Here is a 16375-nt window from a genome sequence, read left to right on the forward strand (position 1 = left end):
CTGACTAATCTGAAGCTTCTTTAAACTTGCCTCTTGGTTTGGCCTTCCCGTCCTAGCATGGATATTTTTAAAAGAGCTACATGTTACAGATTTTTTGTTTGTAGAACCATCTAAACATAGCATTTGTTTCTTGTGAAACCGAAAGTCCAATTGTCATGAGCCAGGAAGTGTTTTATTTCTTGCACTTTCTGCCAATTTATGTAATAAAACAAAGTGATTCTTTTCAACCCTGAATTTCTGGGTGGCCTGTTACAAACAGCTGAAAACATTTCCCAAGCTCTACCTATTTTGTGCCAAGGACTATATAGCTTGCTTATTTATTTAATGGGTTATTCATAGTGTACCTAAGACATCATCAGATTGCTTTCTCTGTTGCTTATATATTGAATTTATATACCACCTTTCATCCTTGGATCTCAGTGCGCTTCACAACATAGAAATACAAAACAAACAAACAAACCACATGCTAAATACAAGAACAAACTGATAACAACTCCCCCCCACACACACAAACACATTTTTGAAGATATGGAATATCAATCAGCTTTTCAAGATTCTTCCTTTCCAGAGCTGCTTTTCCTTCTTTTTGGTTTTTCTGGGAATGCACTGTGGGCTCCAATAGGAAGGCAGAGCATCTCTATTATCTATCATATTGCCTTCTGTGTATTGCAGAACTTATAGACAAGATTCCAGCATCGACTGAAGGAACAAATACATCTTCTTGTAAGTACATACTAATAGCAATCTTAATGAATTCATTCAATGTGTTCTTTCTGGTTCGGTTAGTACACAATAAATATTCAGGGCTGCAAAAGTTTTCCAAAACATAAGCAACAATGAGATTTCTAGAAATGGGTTTGGACTCCAGGTTTCAGAGGGAGAGAGCAACGGAGACCTAAGTGTGCCATTGAGAGGAGGGGTCTTTTCCCCCCTTCTTGGCATGTTTTAGTCTTTTCCCCTGCTTACAGCAGGGATGGGCAGACTTCCACTCTACAAAGATTTGGCAGAAGTGGAATAATATAATTCTTCTAAAGCTACAAAATGGATTGTGGAAGTTAGAATGGCAGATGTGATGACTGCAGGCAAAAGTTGTGCACTAAGAGACATCTCTGAAAGTGTTGCATACAATGTGGAGCGGTGTTTTTCTGACACAGAATCATAGAGTTGTAAGGGGCTCCATGGATTAGGTAGTCCAACCCCCTGCAGTACAGGAATCTTAACTACAGCATCCATGACAGATGCCCATCCAACCTCTGCCTAAAAATTCCCGATGAAAGAGAGTCCATCATCTTCCGAAGGAGTCCGTTCCACTGTCGAACAGGTCTTACCCTCATAGAATTCTTCATGATGATTAGTTGGAATATCCTTTCTCGTAACTTGAATTCCATGTGACAGCCCTTTAGATATTTGAATATGGCTATCATATCACCTGTTAGTCCCCTCTGACTCAGTCGGGCTAAACATACTCCTCTTACTCAGGCTAAGCAGCTTCTCCAGACTCTTTTATCACCTTGGTTGCCCTCAGCACAACTTGTCAGTATCCTTTTTAAATTGTGGTACCCAGAATTGGACTCAGTACTCCAGGTGTGGTCTGACCAAGGGAAAATAGAGTAGTACTCTTCCCTTGATTAGGACACTACTGTATATGTCTGTTGATGCAGCGCTAGCTTTATTTGCTGCTACATCAAGCTGTTGACTCATGTTAAGCTTGTGGTCTACCAAGACCCCTAGGTCCTTTTCACATGTACTACTGGCAGTCCAGCTGTATTTGTACAGCTGGTGCTTCCTGCCTATGTGTAGAACCTGACATTTGTTCCTACTGAAATTCATTTTGTTAGTGTGGGCCCAGTTCTCCAATCTGTTAATGTTACCTTGAATTCTGATTCTGTATTCTGTGGCATTAGCTACACCTCCTGGTATGATGTCATCTGCAAATTTGATAAGCATCCTCTCAATTCCTTAATCCGGGTCATTTTTAAAGACGTTGAACAACAACAGGTCCCGGATAGAACCTTTTTCCAGGATGATGAGGAACCTTTAGTGAGCACTCTTGGGGTTTGGTCAGTCAAGTTAGTGCACAAGGATGCTACATATTGGAGGAAAGGTTGTGATGCAGCACGTTCAGTATAAACACTACCATTTTATTTTAGCAGAAGTAAGAGTATAAGTGCCTTATCTCAGATTCCGGTAGTCCTGCCTTGTAGGGGCAGGTGGTGTATTGTATTGTATTGTATTGTATTGTATTGTATTGTATTGTATTGTATTGTATTGTATTGCAGGCATTCTATCACGGGATGAGGATGTTCTGTTGTGCTTGGGGGTGTGATTTTGGTATGCTCAACTCACATGGAGGGTGTGACGATAAAAAAGTGGGAAAACCATCCATGGGACCCTGAACTCCTTGGAGTAAGAGTGAGATTGACATGTCAGAAATGTGTAATATATTCCACCTGCTGGATGGTAGCTGTTTGCAAGCAACGCTTCAGAGGGCCATCTTTGCCCATTGAGGCTACTCTAATAGCCCATCGGCATGACAACTTTAAACAGCACTTGACTGATCCAGTGTGATCTTGGGAGCCTGGAGTTCATCTCTGCTTCCCAGCACTAATTACTTAATTATTCCTCTTTTAACGATAGCCCAGACCTAGTGCTCTATATGAGATAGACCATTGGACTGATCCATTATGACAGCTCCCGTGTTCTGTAAAGCCTACCGTGCAAAACTGCAGATGAACTATATATAACTGACCTTAATTCACACTGGTAACTACAACAGAAGTGAAATATCTATTTTTTCCAAAGCATCTCGACCTTGCTATGAGGAGAATTGAGGGAAATATGTCTTAAAGTTAGTATTAAGATTTCACTTGCATATTATACTAGCTATTGGATTGTTTCCTGATTTTAACTGGGTCGCACAATATTTATTTTTAGGTGCATATAGTAAATAAGTCTCTACCAACAGCAATAAGGAAGTTAGCATTTTCAAAGGTATCCAAAACCGTTTTGAGGTTCAAGCTAAATTTCATCCTTCTGTGCTAATGTAAGATAAAAATACGTTGGGGTCCACATTTTAAAACTGATGAGCTCAACATTTGCAGTTGTGTGCCATACTGCAAAGATTTTATTTTTTAAAAAATGTCCAAAAGACAGGGGGAAATGGAATTGGCCTCTGAAGAAACTGATTTTCTCATTCTAAACACAACTACTGTATCTGAAAATGCCTAATGGATTTCAGCTTGTCTCTCCCCCTCCCACCAAAGTAAGCATGGCTGAGAGCAGAATGACTATTCTTAAAGTTTCACAAGAACATTGCATGCTGATTGGTATTTCACAGTTACGTACAACTTGTAACAGCCACCATGAGAACAAAGTAACTTTCTTTCCCTTCTATGACAATATGGGAGCTTATTTTAGAAAATTACATATTAATAACACCTTTGCACCAATTGTTAGAAAATTACCATAAGACCATTAGAATAAAAATTAAGAGGCAAGCTTCTATATGACACTTTTAAAGAAACTTTACCAAAAACAAAGAACCATTGCTATTTAAGTCTTCTTGCAAAACATGTTTAAGTAGCTAATTTTCCATAGTTCTTTTTAAAAATATTTTTATGGAATTGCTTTGGGCTTTGGAAAACATATTTAAAATCCATAATTATCTAATTTTGCAGAAAGGTGTTTATTTGAAGCAGCATCACTCCAGTGCTTTAAATGAAGTTATTTTATTATTAAATATTTATACCCTGCCTTTCCCCCCTAATAAGACTCAAGGCAGTTTACAGATGAAAATAAAAACTACTTAAAAACATAGAAAAAGTAATCCTTAAAAACAATTATGCATAGAGAGAATTAAAACTATATACATATATAAAATATATTAAAACTATATCAATAATTGCAATAAAAAACAGCACAGTCCCAGCCCATTCATTAAAAGCAGTCAGTTTCCCAAAAGCCTGTGGTAACAAAAGTGTCTTCACCTGCCGGTGGAAAGAGAAGAGGGATCCAGTCTGGCTTCTCTAGGAAGGGAGATCCAAAGTCTGGGAACAGCCATTGATAATGCCCTCTTCCCACATCTCTATCAAGCACCTGTGAAGGTGGCAGGACGGAGATAAAAGCTTCCCCTGAAGATCTCAAACCCAGGCAGATTTGTATGAGGGAATACAGTCTTTCAGACTGCTTGGACGATTTTTAGCACCTATAATGACAAGGTCTCCTAGCCGTAACCCCTCTGACATGATTTTATAGCTCCTCACAAACATAGATAAGTATGTGACCTGGCTTGTAGCACTCTTTGCAGCCGCCACTAGGAAAATTAGAGCAAATTATATAGCCACCAACTGTAAAGGAGATTAATTTATTTGACCCTATCTGCATCAAGCTATAGTCTATCTTTATCACCAAACTCCGAATATACTTGCACATTGTATTAATTCACATTATTTTTTAATATATTAGTGGCCATGTGGTGATTTTAGCCTATAAATTTTATTGTTTAATGTCTTAACCTGTGTATTAAGGTACTTTTAAAGCTCTGTTCAGAGTAGGTAATGTCTTGATAATATAAATGTGTGTTTTTTTGTATTAATCCAGCATATTTTCTTTTAATTGTTGAATGATTCTGTGTACATTGCGGCAGCCTTTGGCTATGTGCGATAAAACTGACTGACTGACTGCTTGGACCTAGGCCATGGAGGTCTTTATAGATCATAACCAGCACTTTGAATTTTGCCTGGAAACAGACCAGTAACCTGGGAGTCGTGTGCTTGCTATAACCAGCCCCAGTCAGCAGATTGATTAGGATGGTAACTGACTACTTTTGAATTGTTAGGGAGTCCAAGAGAATGTGGAAATATTCATGTATGACTTTAATTAATTCCACAATAACTACAAACGACCACATTATTTCTTTTCAATATTGGAATTTGTTTGGAGTGAAGAAAAGTGACAGTACCCATTATGGTGCCACAGGTTCTGTTTTTTGTTGCAGAAAACCAACATGGCTATCCCTCTGAGAAAAGAACCGACTTAGTACAACGTATATTGCAGAAAATTGAGTAACACAGGGCCTTTTTCCTCCTTGCTTGTTGCAGGATAGAACTTCCCCTGCAAGTGAACAAATAGCTGACGTTTAAAACTTACTGTGTTTTTTATTAAACATAACTTCCAAGCTCTTCCTTAAAAGTCTTTGGATTAGTTAAGCAGTAGATGCAGTTTTTCTTGTGTGTTCAGGGTTGCAGTGACCTGGAACAAATCTCTTGCAATCTCCAGTTCTTTTGCATTTTGCTGGTAAAGGAGAAGTAGTTCTGAAATCCTATACCCTAGGGCCTTGGTGGCTTGATTTCATGAGTTTTAAAGTCAACTAGCTGCTTTTACACCCAAAAGGGAAATGCTGTCATTTTGTGATGTTAAAGGAGGAATTCACGGAAACATACTGCTTCAACATCACAAGAAAATAACTATAAACTGCGCTTTCTAAACACAAGTTGTTTTAAATCAAAACATGTACACAAATAAGTTTAAACTTTTAGTGCAATGGTGGAATTGAATCCAAGGCCATAATCACGGTAGCCATGTGTGATTGGCTATACAGTGGCACCTTGGTTGTCGAACAGCTTGGTTCCCGAACAAATTGGCTCCTGGACACCACAAACCCAGAAGTGAGTCTTCTGGTTTGTGAACTTTTTTGGAAGCTGAGCGTCCAACGTGGCTTCTGCGGCTTCCTATTGAGTGCAGGAAGCTTCCGCAGCCAATCGGAAGCCACACCTTGGTTTTCGAACTGTTCCAGGAGTCGAAGGGACTCCCGGAAAGGATTAAGTTTGACAACCAGGGTACCACTGTACTCCCAATGGAAGGTGAGTGCATTTAACTTGGGCAGCCATAGCAAATTTTGTAAGTTGGTGTTTCTAATATGCAGAATCGTGTAGAGTTTTCAAATTTTATTGGACACACTTTAGTAGCTCTCAGCATTGGGATATGAACAACGAGAGTGTCCCGCCTTCTGTTCAAGCAAGTGTTGATGCACCCCTAACCAAATGCCTATGGAGAGCCTACAAGCAGGACAAAAGTCCTGCAAAAGCACCCTGCCCACTTGTAATTCCCAGCAATTGATATTCAGAGGCATACTGTCCCCAGTAGTGGAGCTATAACATAGCTTGTCTTGAGCAAGACACTATATCTAGCAGACTAATGTACTATTTCACAGAGTTTTGAAGATTAAACATTCAGTATGGGTAACTTTGTACTTGGAAAGTGTTGCAGGAATCATTGAGTAGTGAGTTTATTTTTCTAGGGACACCATTGCTGAATCTCTGGAAAAGAACTAAAACAAATAGCCTTCTAATTTTCAAAATACAAAAATGCTTATCAGATCTGTATATATTGAAGCTGGTGCATGTTACATGTGGCCTTCTGTGGAACAGCAGTGTACTGAAACAGGTTGGACTATTTGCCTTCAGCCCAAACCCATTTTGGTACAAAAAATAGATAGTATGGGTTTTTCCATTACTACCTCTATCAGCACTTTGTTCCTTCTTTGACATAAAAAATATGGGTTCAAAACCTAAACAAATATTCACCTAACTTGTACATAATTGGATAGTGTGCTGAAGGACAAGAATATACATACCAAATATCAGTATAGATACCTTGTAGACACAGAGTCAGGAATAAGTCCTTCATATATTCAAGTTCAAATAATAGTTTATTTTAGGGTTCAGAAATGCTACTCTTATCCAACTTTTTATATTTCTTTGAGCATATACTTTACTGTCCGTGTTTATAGCCACTGAGCTTTCGGTAAAGAATCAATCAAGTGCATATTGTTTGGTTAAGACTCCTTGATATTTATCTGGTTTATCTACATCTCAAAACATATTAAGACTTGCCTGTTTAAATATAATTTAGACAGATAGACCATCTGCAGCTGAAATTAGCCATTAAGGAAAATTCATTGCTTTGTACTTTTCAGAGATTCTGTTTGAAATATTTACTATTATATTAAAAAGAGAGAAACGTGGAGGGAGAAGATAAATTTTCTCAAAAGCTAAAGGGGCCACATGTTGATTCAAAGCCTGCAGTTAAAAGCCTACTCAACGTCTCTTAAAGAGGTTGAAGCCTATGAGGATGTAATTAGCACCTAGATTCCTTCCCTCTCCCCTCCTTGCCAATGTCAGAGGCAGTTCTGACTGCTTTGGCAATGGGACAAAGAGTCACTCTCCCCTGGAAGCATCTCCACCCATGACCAGACACAGAGGCACAACAGGTAACAACATCGGAGCCAGGAGCGCAGGGTTTCCCCTGCCACATAATTACTTTTCTCAGACAGCAGGGATGGAAAGTAAATGTACAGGCTGTTTAGTTATTAGTATGATAAATATTTATAGAGAACTGAACACATTGCAGAGCTACAGTAGTTGAAGGGCACTGAATATCACCCATATGGAGTTCCTGTGTACAGTTGTACCTCAGGTTACAGACGCTTCAGGTTACAGACTCCACTAACCCAGAAATAGTACCTCAGGTTAAGAACTTTGCTTCAGGATGAGAACAGAAATCGTGGGGTGGCAGCACAACGGCAGAGGGAGGCCCCATTAGCTAAAGTGGTACCTCAGGTTAAGAACAGTTTCAGGTTAAGAACGGACCTCCAGAACGAATTAAGTTCTTAAGCCGAGGTACCACTGTAGATCCCAGTGCCTGTGGTGTCTTCCTAGTTCTGGAATCCAATAAGTCTGCAGTGGAAACACAATGAATTGCTTAATGTGCAACTTTTAAAGGTAAAGGTAAAGGGACCCCTGACCATTAGGTCCAGTCGTGACCGACTCTGGGGTTGTGGCGTTCATCTTGCTTTATTGGCCGAGGGAGCCAGCGTACAACTTCCGGGTCATGTGACCAGCATGACTAAGCCGCTTCTGGCGAACCAGAGCAGCACACAGAAACACTGTTTACCTTCCCGCCAGAGCGGTACCTATTTATCTCCTTGCACTTTGACATGCTTTTGAACTGCTAGGTTGGCAGAAGCTGGGACCAAGCAATGGGAGCTCACCCCGTCGCGGGGATTTGAACCGCCGACAAACCCTAGGCTCTGTGGTGTAACCCACAGCACCACCCGCATCCCTGTGTAACTTTTACTATTTTGCAAAAGTTGCTATACGAGCCAAGTGTTGTTTTGCACCATATTTGAATGAAATGCAAATCTCAGGCTTGTTGCAACCATGATCAAACACTTTACATTCATCCCCTTGCATGGGGGGGGGGGGAGAGATGTGTGAGCCCGAGTCTCTCTGTGCCATGTTTGTGTAAACTTGCGAACCTTTCTGGAGGAGGGTATTTCAATTACGGCCACTAGTGAGAAGGTCCTCTCTCTCCTTGTCCTCGTTTCATTCGGTGGCCCCCAAGCTCACATGGTCCCAAGCTTATCAATAGGCAAAGCCAGGACTTTATGGACTAAGCTGCTACAGCATTGACAGGATGTAACTGAAACACATGAGATGCCTTCCTGTCTGTGTTTCTGGTCCAAGTTCTCCAGCACCTTACAATGGCTGACATTCATTCCTGCAAAGCTAGTGGAAAGTGAAACACTGAACTTTGAGGGTCATATTGCAGTGATGGCAAAACCCTGCCCTCTTCTCCCTGACGCGGATCTCTCTGGGGAATATAATATATTTTAATGCAGAAATCAAACAAAGGCAGGCTGCGCTCCACACGACCATATCATTAGAAAAGTCTTAAACACCCCAGTAATCCCAAGGGACGCGGGTGGTGCTGTGGGTTAAACCACAGAGCCTAGGACTTGCCAATCAGAAGGTTGGTAGTTCAAATCCCCGTGACGGGGTGAGCTCCCGTTGCTCGGTCCCTGCTCCTGCCAACCTAGCAGTTCGAAAGCACGTCAAAGTGCAAGTAGATAAATAGGTACCACTCCGGCGGGAAGGTAAACGGCGCTTCCGTGCGCTGCTCTGGTTCACCAGAAGCGGCTTAGTCATGCTGGCCACATGACCCGGAAGCTGTACGCCGGCTCCCTCGGCCAGTAAAGCGAGATGAGCGTCACAACCCCAGAGTCGGCCACAACTGGACCTAATGGTCAGGGGTCCCTTTACCTTTAATCCCAAGGCAGGTATTTTCTTGTGTATGAAATGCTTAACATTTATACCACTTTTCAATTGATCAGAGTTCTTCACACGCATTATCTCAGTAGTTCTAGACATGAAAGATAGGCCATTATTATTCCCATATTGCAGGATGAGCCAAGTCTTGCCCAAGGCCGCAGTAAGTTTGTGACTGAGATGAGATTTGAACCAGCACTTCCTAACTTGCAACTCTTTTATTTGCTACACGGCATGCTTTTTGAGTTTGAGAAATTCCTTTTTTTTGTGCTTTCCCATCCAATTTGACTGGCCTAGTATGTCAACGGAGCTGGCCTTGCACCCCTTGTCCCTTAAAATCAATATGTCTCCTATCACTGAGAACTTTATCACACATAATGTGATAAATAATATGTGCTCAGGAGGGAGCTGCAACTAATACTTGATTCTTTACAAATTTATTTCTGTGACATCTGTGGTTATAAATCAGTTTGGCACATTCACACTTTGTAGTTTTATGTATGCACACAAAGCATATTGCATTAATACCTTTAAAAGATAATGTGTGAAGCAGCTTTAACTCAGCTTGATCTTTTATTTAACTATTTAGAAGGATATCTTGTTCATTCCGAATGTTCGGGATGGGCAATAGACGTTGAAAAAAGGAAATCACCTGCCCCTCCACAAATACCATAAAAATGTGATCTAGTTCAAAATTTCCCTATGCTTTGCTGATATAAACTAGATTGCTAAAGTCAATAGGCCTTACAACTCTTCTGAGGCATCTTTGTTCACAGGGATACTTGAGCACTGTTTGGATTTTGTGAAAATATGTGGCTTTTGTTTTCAAGTTCAGAAGATGCACTTAGCAACATGTCATTGTTATATTTAGTAACACCTACTGAAATGTGGGAAGAACAGAGCAGCTAAGGGAAAAAGGCTTTGGGTAGAAAAACCTGACAATTGGGAGCAATTTGTACATGCCGTCACCTCAGAGCTTTCATTTTTTTATTCCATAGAATAGATAAAGGACTTCATGCTGGCATAATAGCTGTGGTCCGGGTTATTCAGTTTTGTTGGATAGTCTTATATGCACTGTCCTTTTGAGATAAAACAATTAAAGCACAGCTAGTTGTATGGTCTCTCCAATGGAGGTCCAAGTGATAAAAGGGCAATGATAAGTGTGAACAATATTGGAGCTGAAAGAAGCTGATGCTGCAGTCACAGAGGTCTAAGTAAAAGCATATATAATGATGAAATATACCTGGTAGAATTGAAAAGGTATTAAGGAATGATCACTATCAGCTATTTTCTGCGTGTGAAAAATAGATATCTGGGATTGGCAGCTGAGACTGCTGGTTGGCAATAGGAATTGTTCAAGAATTTTCAATCTGCTTTGGGGGGGGGGCATTATGGGATTGTGATCCTAGATTTTTTTTTTTAATATAAAGAAACAACTTGTACACATTATAGATGTTTATTTATGCAGTGCTACATACTTTCTTTATTTACTTACTTATTTATACATTGGATTTTACAGTAACGGTAGATGGTAGAGTTGGAGGAGGAAATTCACTGGAGGGGTGTAGTTGGAAATACAGTGGTACTTCATGTTACATACGCTTCAGGTTACATACACTTCAGGTTACAGACTCCGCTAACCCAGAAATATTACCTCAGGTTAAGAACTTTGCTTGAGGATGAGAACAGAAAACGTGCAGCGGCAGCGCAGCGGCAGCAGGAGGCCCCCATTAGCTAAAGTGGTGCTTCAGGTTGAGAACAGTTTCAGGTTAAGAACGGACCTCTGGAACGAATTAAGTACGTAACCAGAGGTACCACTGTAAGTGGAGACATTTAAAGATAATAAGCAGCTTGAGTCGTATGTATCATAACATGATGGAAAACCAGTGCAGGGATTTGAGAAGGATTGTTACTACAATATTTTGAATCTCTTACATTGCTGTGAAAATGTCCACTCATAAGAGTAGATTTCAGAGTGGTTCTTCTGATTACTTTTAACTGAGGCATGGTCATAGAATTCCAGTTCCTGTACAGAAAGTGTTACTAACAAAGTGTGTTTCCTTTGGTACCACATCTACAAACCAAAGTTCTAATCTTTATAATATATTTGAAAAACAGAAAATGGACAATAAGAATGTTTAGAGACCCTCTCAGTATAGGGCTTCCTCATACAGGCTGCTGCTGATTTCTCTTCCAGCTTTTGGGTCTCAGTATATCACTTTGTACTTAACATGCTCTGATTCAAGTGACTAGTTTGAGCTGGCTTCCAAACTAGATGCAGATTATTTACCTCCTGTGCTTTGCATTTCTAAAATGTTGGAAATTGTGGAACAGATGACAGGTTGCTTTGTTTTTTAAAAACGTAATTCATAGAGCTGGTGCTTGCAAGGTTGTGATTTATGCAAGGCAGGGAAAATTATTCTGTTTTTTTAATGGCAGTAATGTCTGATTTCCCTCACTTTTATAATACTTTCCCTGCTGTATTTCACCCTTAAGCATAGCTTGCTAGTTCATAATTGTTTTGCATCTTCAGTCTGTTAAAAATGCAAGGCGAGTGGGCACAAGAAGCTCGTTTAGATTGTCAAGAAGGAAGTTGTGGCCTTTTGAGTCATTGTGATTTATGAATATTTGGGTGATGTCAGTGTTTCTTCAATGAGTACATACATATCTAAACGCATGCATGTTTCTTCTTCCGATTGCCCTTTTTATGCTGCCTGCCTGCATCTTGGTAGTACAGAGGTACCTCAGGTTACAAACACCTCGGGTTACAAACACTTCGGGTTACAGACTCCGCTAACCCGGAAGTAGTACCTTGGGTTAAGAACTTTACCTCAGGATGAGAACAGAAATCGTGCAGTGGCGGCAGCGGGAGGCCCCATTAGCTAAAGTGGTACCTCAGGTTAACAACAATTTCAGGTTAAGAACGGACCTCCGGAACGAATTAAGTACATAACCAGAGGTACCACTGTAGTTGTTTGTTGTGGATATTAATTTTTGACTCAGAGTTTACTACAGTGAACCTTCCTAATTCTGGAAGCATAGCAATAGAATCCTGCTGACCACAGTTCTACTTCTAAAATGAGGCTATGAGCGGGGGGCGAGGGAATATTAAGAGACAATGCCCATAAAAGCTAGGGTTTGCCTTATGAACTTATGAAGCTATTGGCAAAATAACAGTTTGTCAGGAGTGTTTTTATTATTTGGGGGAACAATTCATAGCAGAGAGTTGTTCGCATGTTTTCTAGCAATAGTCTATGTCCTTGATGTACCCCTTCAGAATCCTGACTTTGAATTACCATTTTGGAACTTGGGATCTGACTGTCATGCTGAAAAATATGCTGCCAATGAAATGGTGGTAAAACTGCTGTGTTTCTGGTGGAGGCTATTCCTCACCTGGATCTTCATATCTGAAAATCTCAAAGAAGTGTACTGTAATATGTATGTAAACAACAATTTTTTAAGTTATACAGATAATGTGTTTTATTGTTCCCATCCCAAAGGATTTAATGATACACTAGGAAAATAAAATGATCAGAGTATCAAGTATCAAGTGTAAAAATTGACTATTGTTATCCTTGAATACCCCACAAAAAATAGGTAAACTTTTTAAAATAACAAGGTCATGAGTAATATGGTTATGTCGGGGAATGAAATGTTGGCAAAGTTTAAATTCATCTTTCAGCTGTAAATAATTGTTGGATGATCAAAATAGACATTGGTTTGTTACAAAACTTATAATTCATTTGCCTGGCCATAGAAGAAAATGAAATTGATAGTCTGTCAACATATACACATTCGCTTGCAATAGCCAACTCAAGCAGGGCTACTCCACGACTTTCCCCATGATTTTGGTGTGCCTAATGGTGTGTAAATGGGCCCCTGAATCTGGAATACTCCCTTGCTTCCATTTAACACACTTGTCTTATAAACCCACAATGCTTACACACTCACTCACTCATTCATTCATTCATTCACTCCAGTATACCTGAAGGAGCGTCTCCACTCCACTGAGGTCCAGCTCTGAGGGCCTTTTGGTGGTTTCCTCACTGCGAGATGCGAAGTTATGGGGAAGCAGCCAGAGGGCCTTCTTGGTAGTGGTGCCCACCCTGTAGAATTGCCTCCCATCAGATGTCAAGGAGATAAAATAACTATCTGGCGTTTAGAAGACAGCTGAAGGCAGCCCTGTTTAGGGAAGTTTTTAATGACTGATGTTTTAATGTATTTTAATCTTTTGTTGGAAGCCGCCCAGAGTGGCTGGGGAAACCCAGCCAGATGGGTGGGGTATAAATAAATAAATATTTTTATTATCATCATCATTCATTCATTCATTTGTTGAATTTATATACCGCACTATACCTGGAGGTCTCAGGGCGGTTCACAGAATAAAATCAAGATATAAAACCACAAAATGCATAATCAAAATAAAAAAAACTCAATACCTTCCCCAAACCCCCACATTTTAAAAGGGCATATGTTATTGTCAGGGAACTGACATCGGAGCGAGAGGTGAAGGGGAGGCTCCCAGATGATGCTGGCGAAGGACCCAGCAGCAGGGGGAGAAACAGCTCAGTAGAGGGGGAAGCCAATCAGCGCAACACCGGGGATAAAGGGAGGCAGACGGGGGAAGTGGAGAGAGGGCTCCAGGACTCTTCACTGGACATCAGTGTGGAGAGCCCAGGTCCTCCGCTACCCACGCCTTCCCTGCGCAGAAGACTCCCGCGCAGTGAGAGGAGGAGGAGACTGGGTGTCAAACAACTTTTATGTTGGAAGAGGTTCAAGAAACTCCCACTGACGGATTCTGCCAGTGACTGAGGCAGCCACCATGAGAAGGGGCTGTGCAGTCAGAAAGTTTTAACAAGGCAAATTAACCGAGAAAGGCACCAGTTTACGCACGAGTAACTCATACCCATTACAGTTATCAAATCAACCAAAGGCCTGGTTAAAAAGGAACGTTTTTGCCTGCCGCCTATAGGTGTATAATGAAGGGGCCAGGCGAACTTCTCTGGGGAGAGCATTCCACAGATGGGGAGCCACTGCAGAGAAGGCCCCTTTTTGTGTTGCCACCCTCCGGACCTCTCGAGGAGGAGGCGGGTGAAGGAGGGCCTCAGAAGATGATCTCAGGGTCCGGGTAGGTTCATATGGAAAGAGGCAGTCCTTGAGGTATTGCCGTCCTGAGCAGACTGCAATATAGCAGTAGTCTTGTTCAAAGCTCAGCAATCCTTTCCATTCTAATTTTTGGTTCTTGGTGCCAGATCTGAAATGTGACTATTTAACAGGCATTCAAGGATATAGTAGCCAGAAAGGGAGTTGAAGCATTACCAGGGGGAAGGTTGGTCTTTTTGCTGTAAACCAAATTGCAAAAATCCAAGCAGGCCATGGAGACTAAATTGCAAAAAAAAAATAAAAAAAAAATGAAATGTTTTTGCTATAAAGATTCTGCTATATAAAAATTACTGGAAACCAGTTTTGGTATAATGGGTGATATATTTTCTTTGACGCTTGTTTGCTGGATGCTGGATGGATTTAACAATGAAAACATTTTCTTTATATTCCAGAGAGGTAGCTGAGTTAGACTGCTGCAGCAAAAGCAACAATAAATTCTAATCTTTAAGTACTACAGGAGTCTCTTTATTGCTTTGTTGTCCTGTAATACAATAATGAGAAGAGTTAGAAGGATTGTTGATCATTTAAAGCAGTAGAACAAATACAAGTTGACCTTATTCTAGTTTAATCATAGCCATCAATACCGATTGTTTCTGTTTGGGATTGCAGACTTCTTACTGCCTTTTATGGCTGTTCTAGATATATTTCCCCTGTATTTGTGTATATATAAATATATGTAAATCTGCCAACAAAATGCAACGCTTCAAGGGGTCTGATAAAGTGTGTGTGTGTGTGTGTGTGTGTGTGTGTGTGTGTGTGTGTGTGTGTGGCACAAGATGCCTTTTTGTTCTTTCCACATCAGACTAACATGACTTACCTTTCTGGAATTCATCAGCAACCTTGAAAAGTGGAGGCTGGGTGGGATTCACATGTGTAATAAAGCAAATAGTGGATTATTATTATTTTTCTAGTTGCATAAAATATATTTGCTTCATTAGTGAGCAGCCCTTTTCCCTAATAGGATTAGTGCAAAGAATTATAAAGGATCTCCTTATCCTCCAGCACTCTTGTTCCGTACACCACAGACACTGAAGGGCATTTGTATGGAAAGTGTATGTCAGCTGTCGGAGCCTAGCTAAAGAGGTTGCTGGTAATCAATGGCCACATGGGAGAGACAGAGCCATCATTCAAGGGGAAGACTGCAGCTTTTCCTGCCATGGTTCTCAGATTCACATGGACAAGAAGGAAAAATAATGACTTGTTAAGTGCCACCAGCTATTAATGGTACACCGCTAATAAGAACTTGGATAAAAGGTGAAAGTCCATAAGATAAAGGAGAAAAACCTGAGCACTGAGGCTTGTTGGCTTCCCCACTTTTTAAACAAAATTTTTTGGAAGATGGAATTGCTTTTAGTAGAATTCTACTCAACGTCTTCTACAGCAGACAAACGTAGCTACCATATTAAGCGTCTTGTGCATGGGGAGGCAAACTAAGACACGGGGGCCAGATCCGGCCCAATTGCCTTCTAAATCCGCCCCGCGGACAGTCCAGGAATCAGTGTGTTTTTACATGAGTAGACTATGTCCTTTTATTTGAAATGCATCTCTGGGTTATTTGTGGGGCCTGCCTGGTGTTTTTACATGAGTAGAATGTGTGCTTTTATTTAAAATGCATCTCTGGGTTATTTGTGGGGCATAGGAATTCATTCATCCCCCCCCCTTCAAAATATAGTCCGTCCCACCACAAGGTCTGAGGGACATTGGACCAGCCCCCTGCTGAAAAAGTTTGCCGACCCCTGGTCTTGTGAATTTCCTCCCAGCGCTGGAGTTACTTTACAAGAATAAAAAGTATGAAACATAACGGCTACACATTATGCTCCTAGGTGTGCTTGGAAAGAGCATCGCTGTCCTATGTATGTCAGTTTCACCTTTCTTGAAATCTTAAAAGATAGGGTTTGGGGTTTTGTTCTTTTTTTTTTTACTTCTTGCTTTTACTCATTCAGTTTTCATACAGATGCTAAATTCTGTCACTGCTCATACCACGTGCCTTCTGGAAATTGCTGAGTAAATACACTTGCACTTAATCACATTAATAGATCAAAGGAAATGTGCAAGCCTATTACAATCAGTTAATTGCTACAGAATAATTTGAGGTTGTCTGCTGG

General features: G+C 40.6%; 1 protein-coding gene across 15 annotated transcripts in view; it reads left to right on the plus strand.

Annotated features, from left to right (window-relative positions):
- The window catches only part of NRG1 (neuregulin 1), a 513412-nt gene that overhangs the window by 378879 nt on the left and 118158 nt on the right, over window positions 1–16375 (plus strand). For 12 of the 15 annotated variants that reach the window (XM_081176446.1, XM_081176444.1, XM_081176448.1 and 9 more), the window contains one exon: window positions 673–723. The exons of the other annotated variants lie outside the window; for them this stretch is intronic. In XM_081176446.1, coding sequence (XP_081032572.1) covers window positions 673–723 — 51 coding nt within the window. The remainder of the gene's footprint in view (window positions 1–672; window positions 724–16375) is intronic. 15 annotated transcript variants of the gene reach the window in all.

This window comes from Podarcis bocagei (genome assembly GCF_964188305.1).
Source record: "Podarcis bocagei genome assembly, chromosome: 17".
NCBI lineage: Eukaryota > Metazoa > Chordata > Lepidosauria > Squamata > Lacertidae > Podarcis > Podarcis bocagei.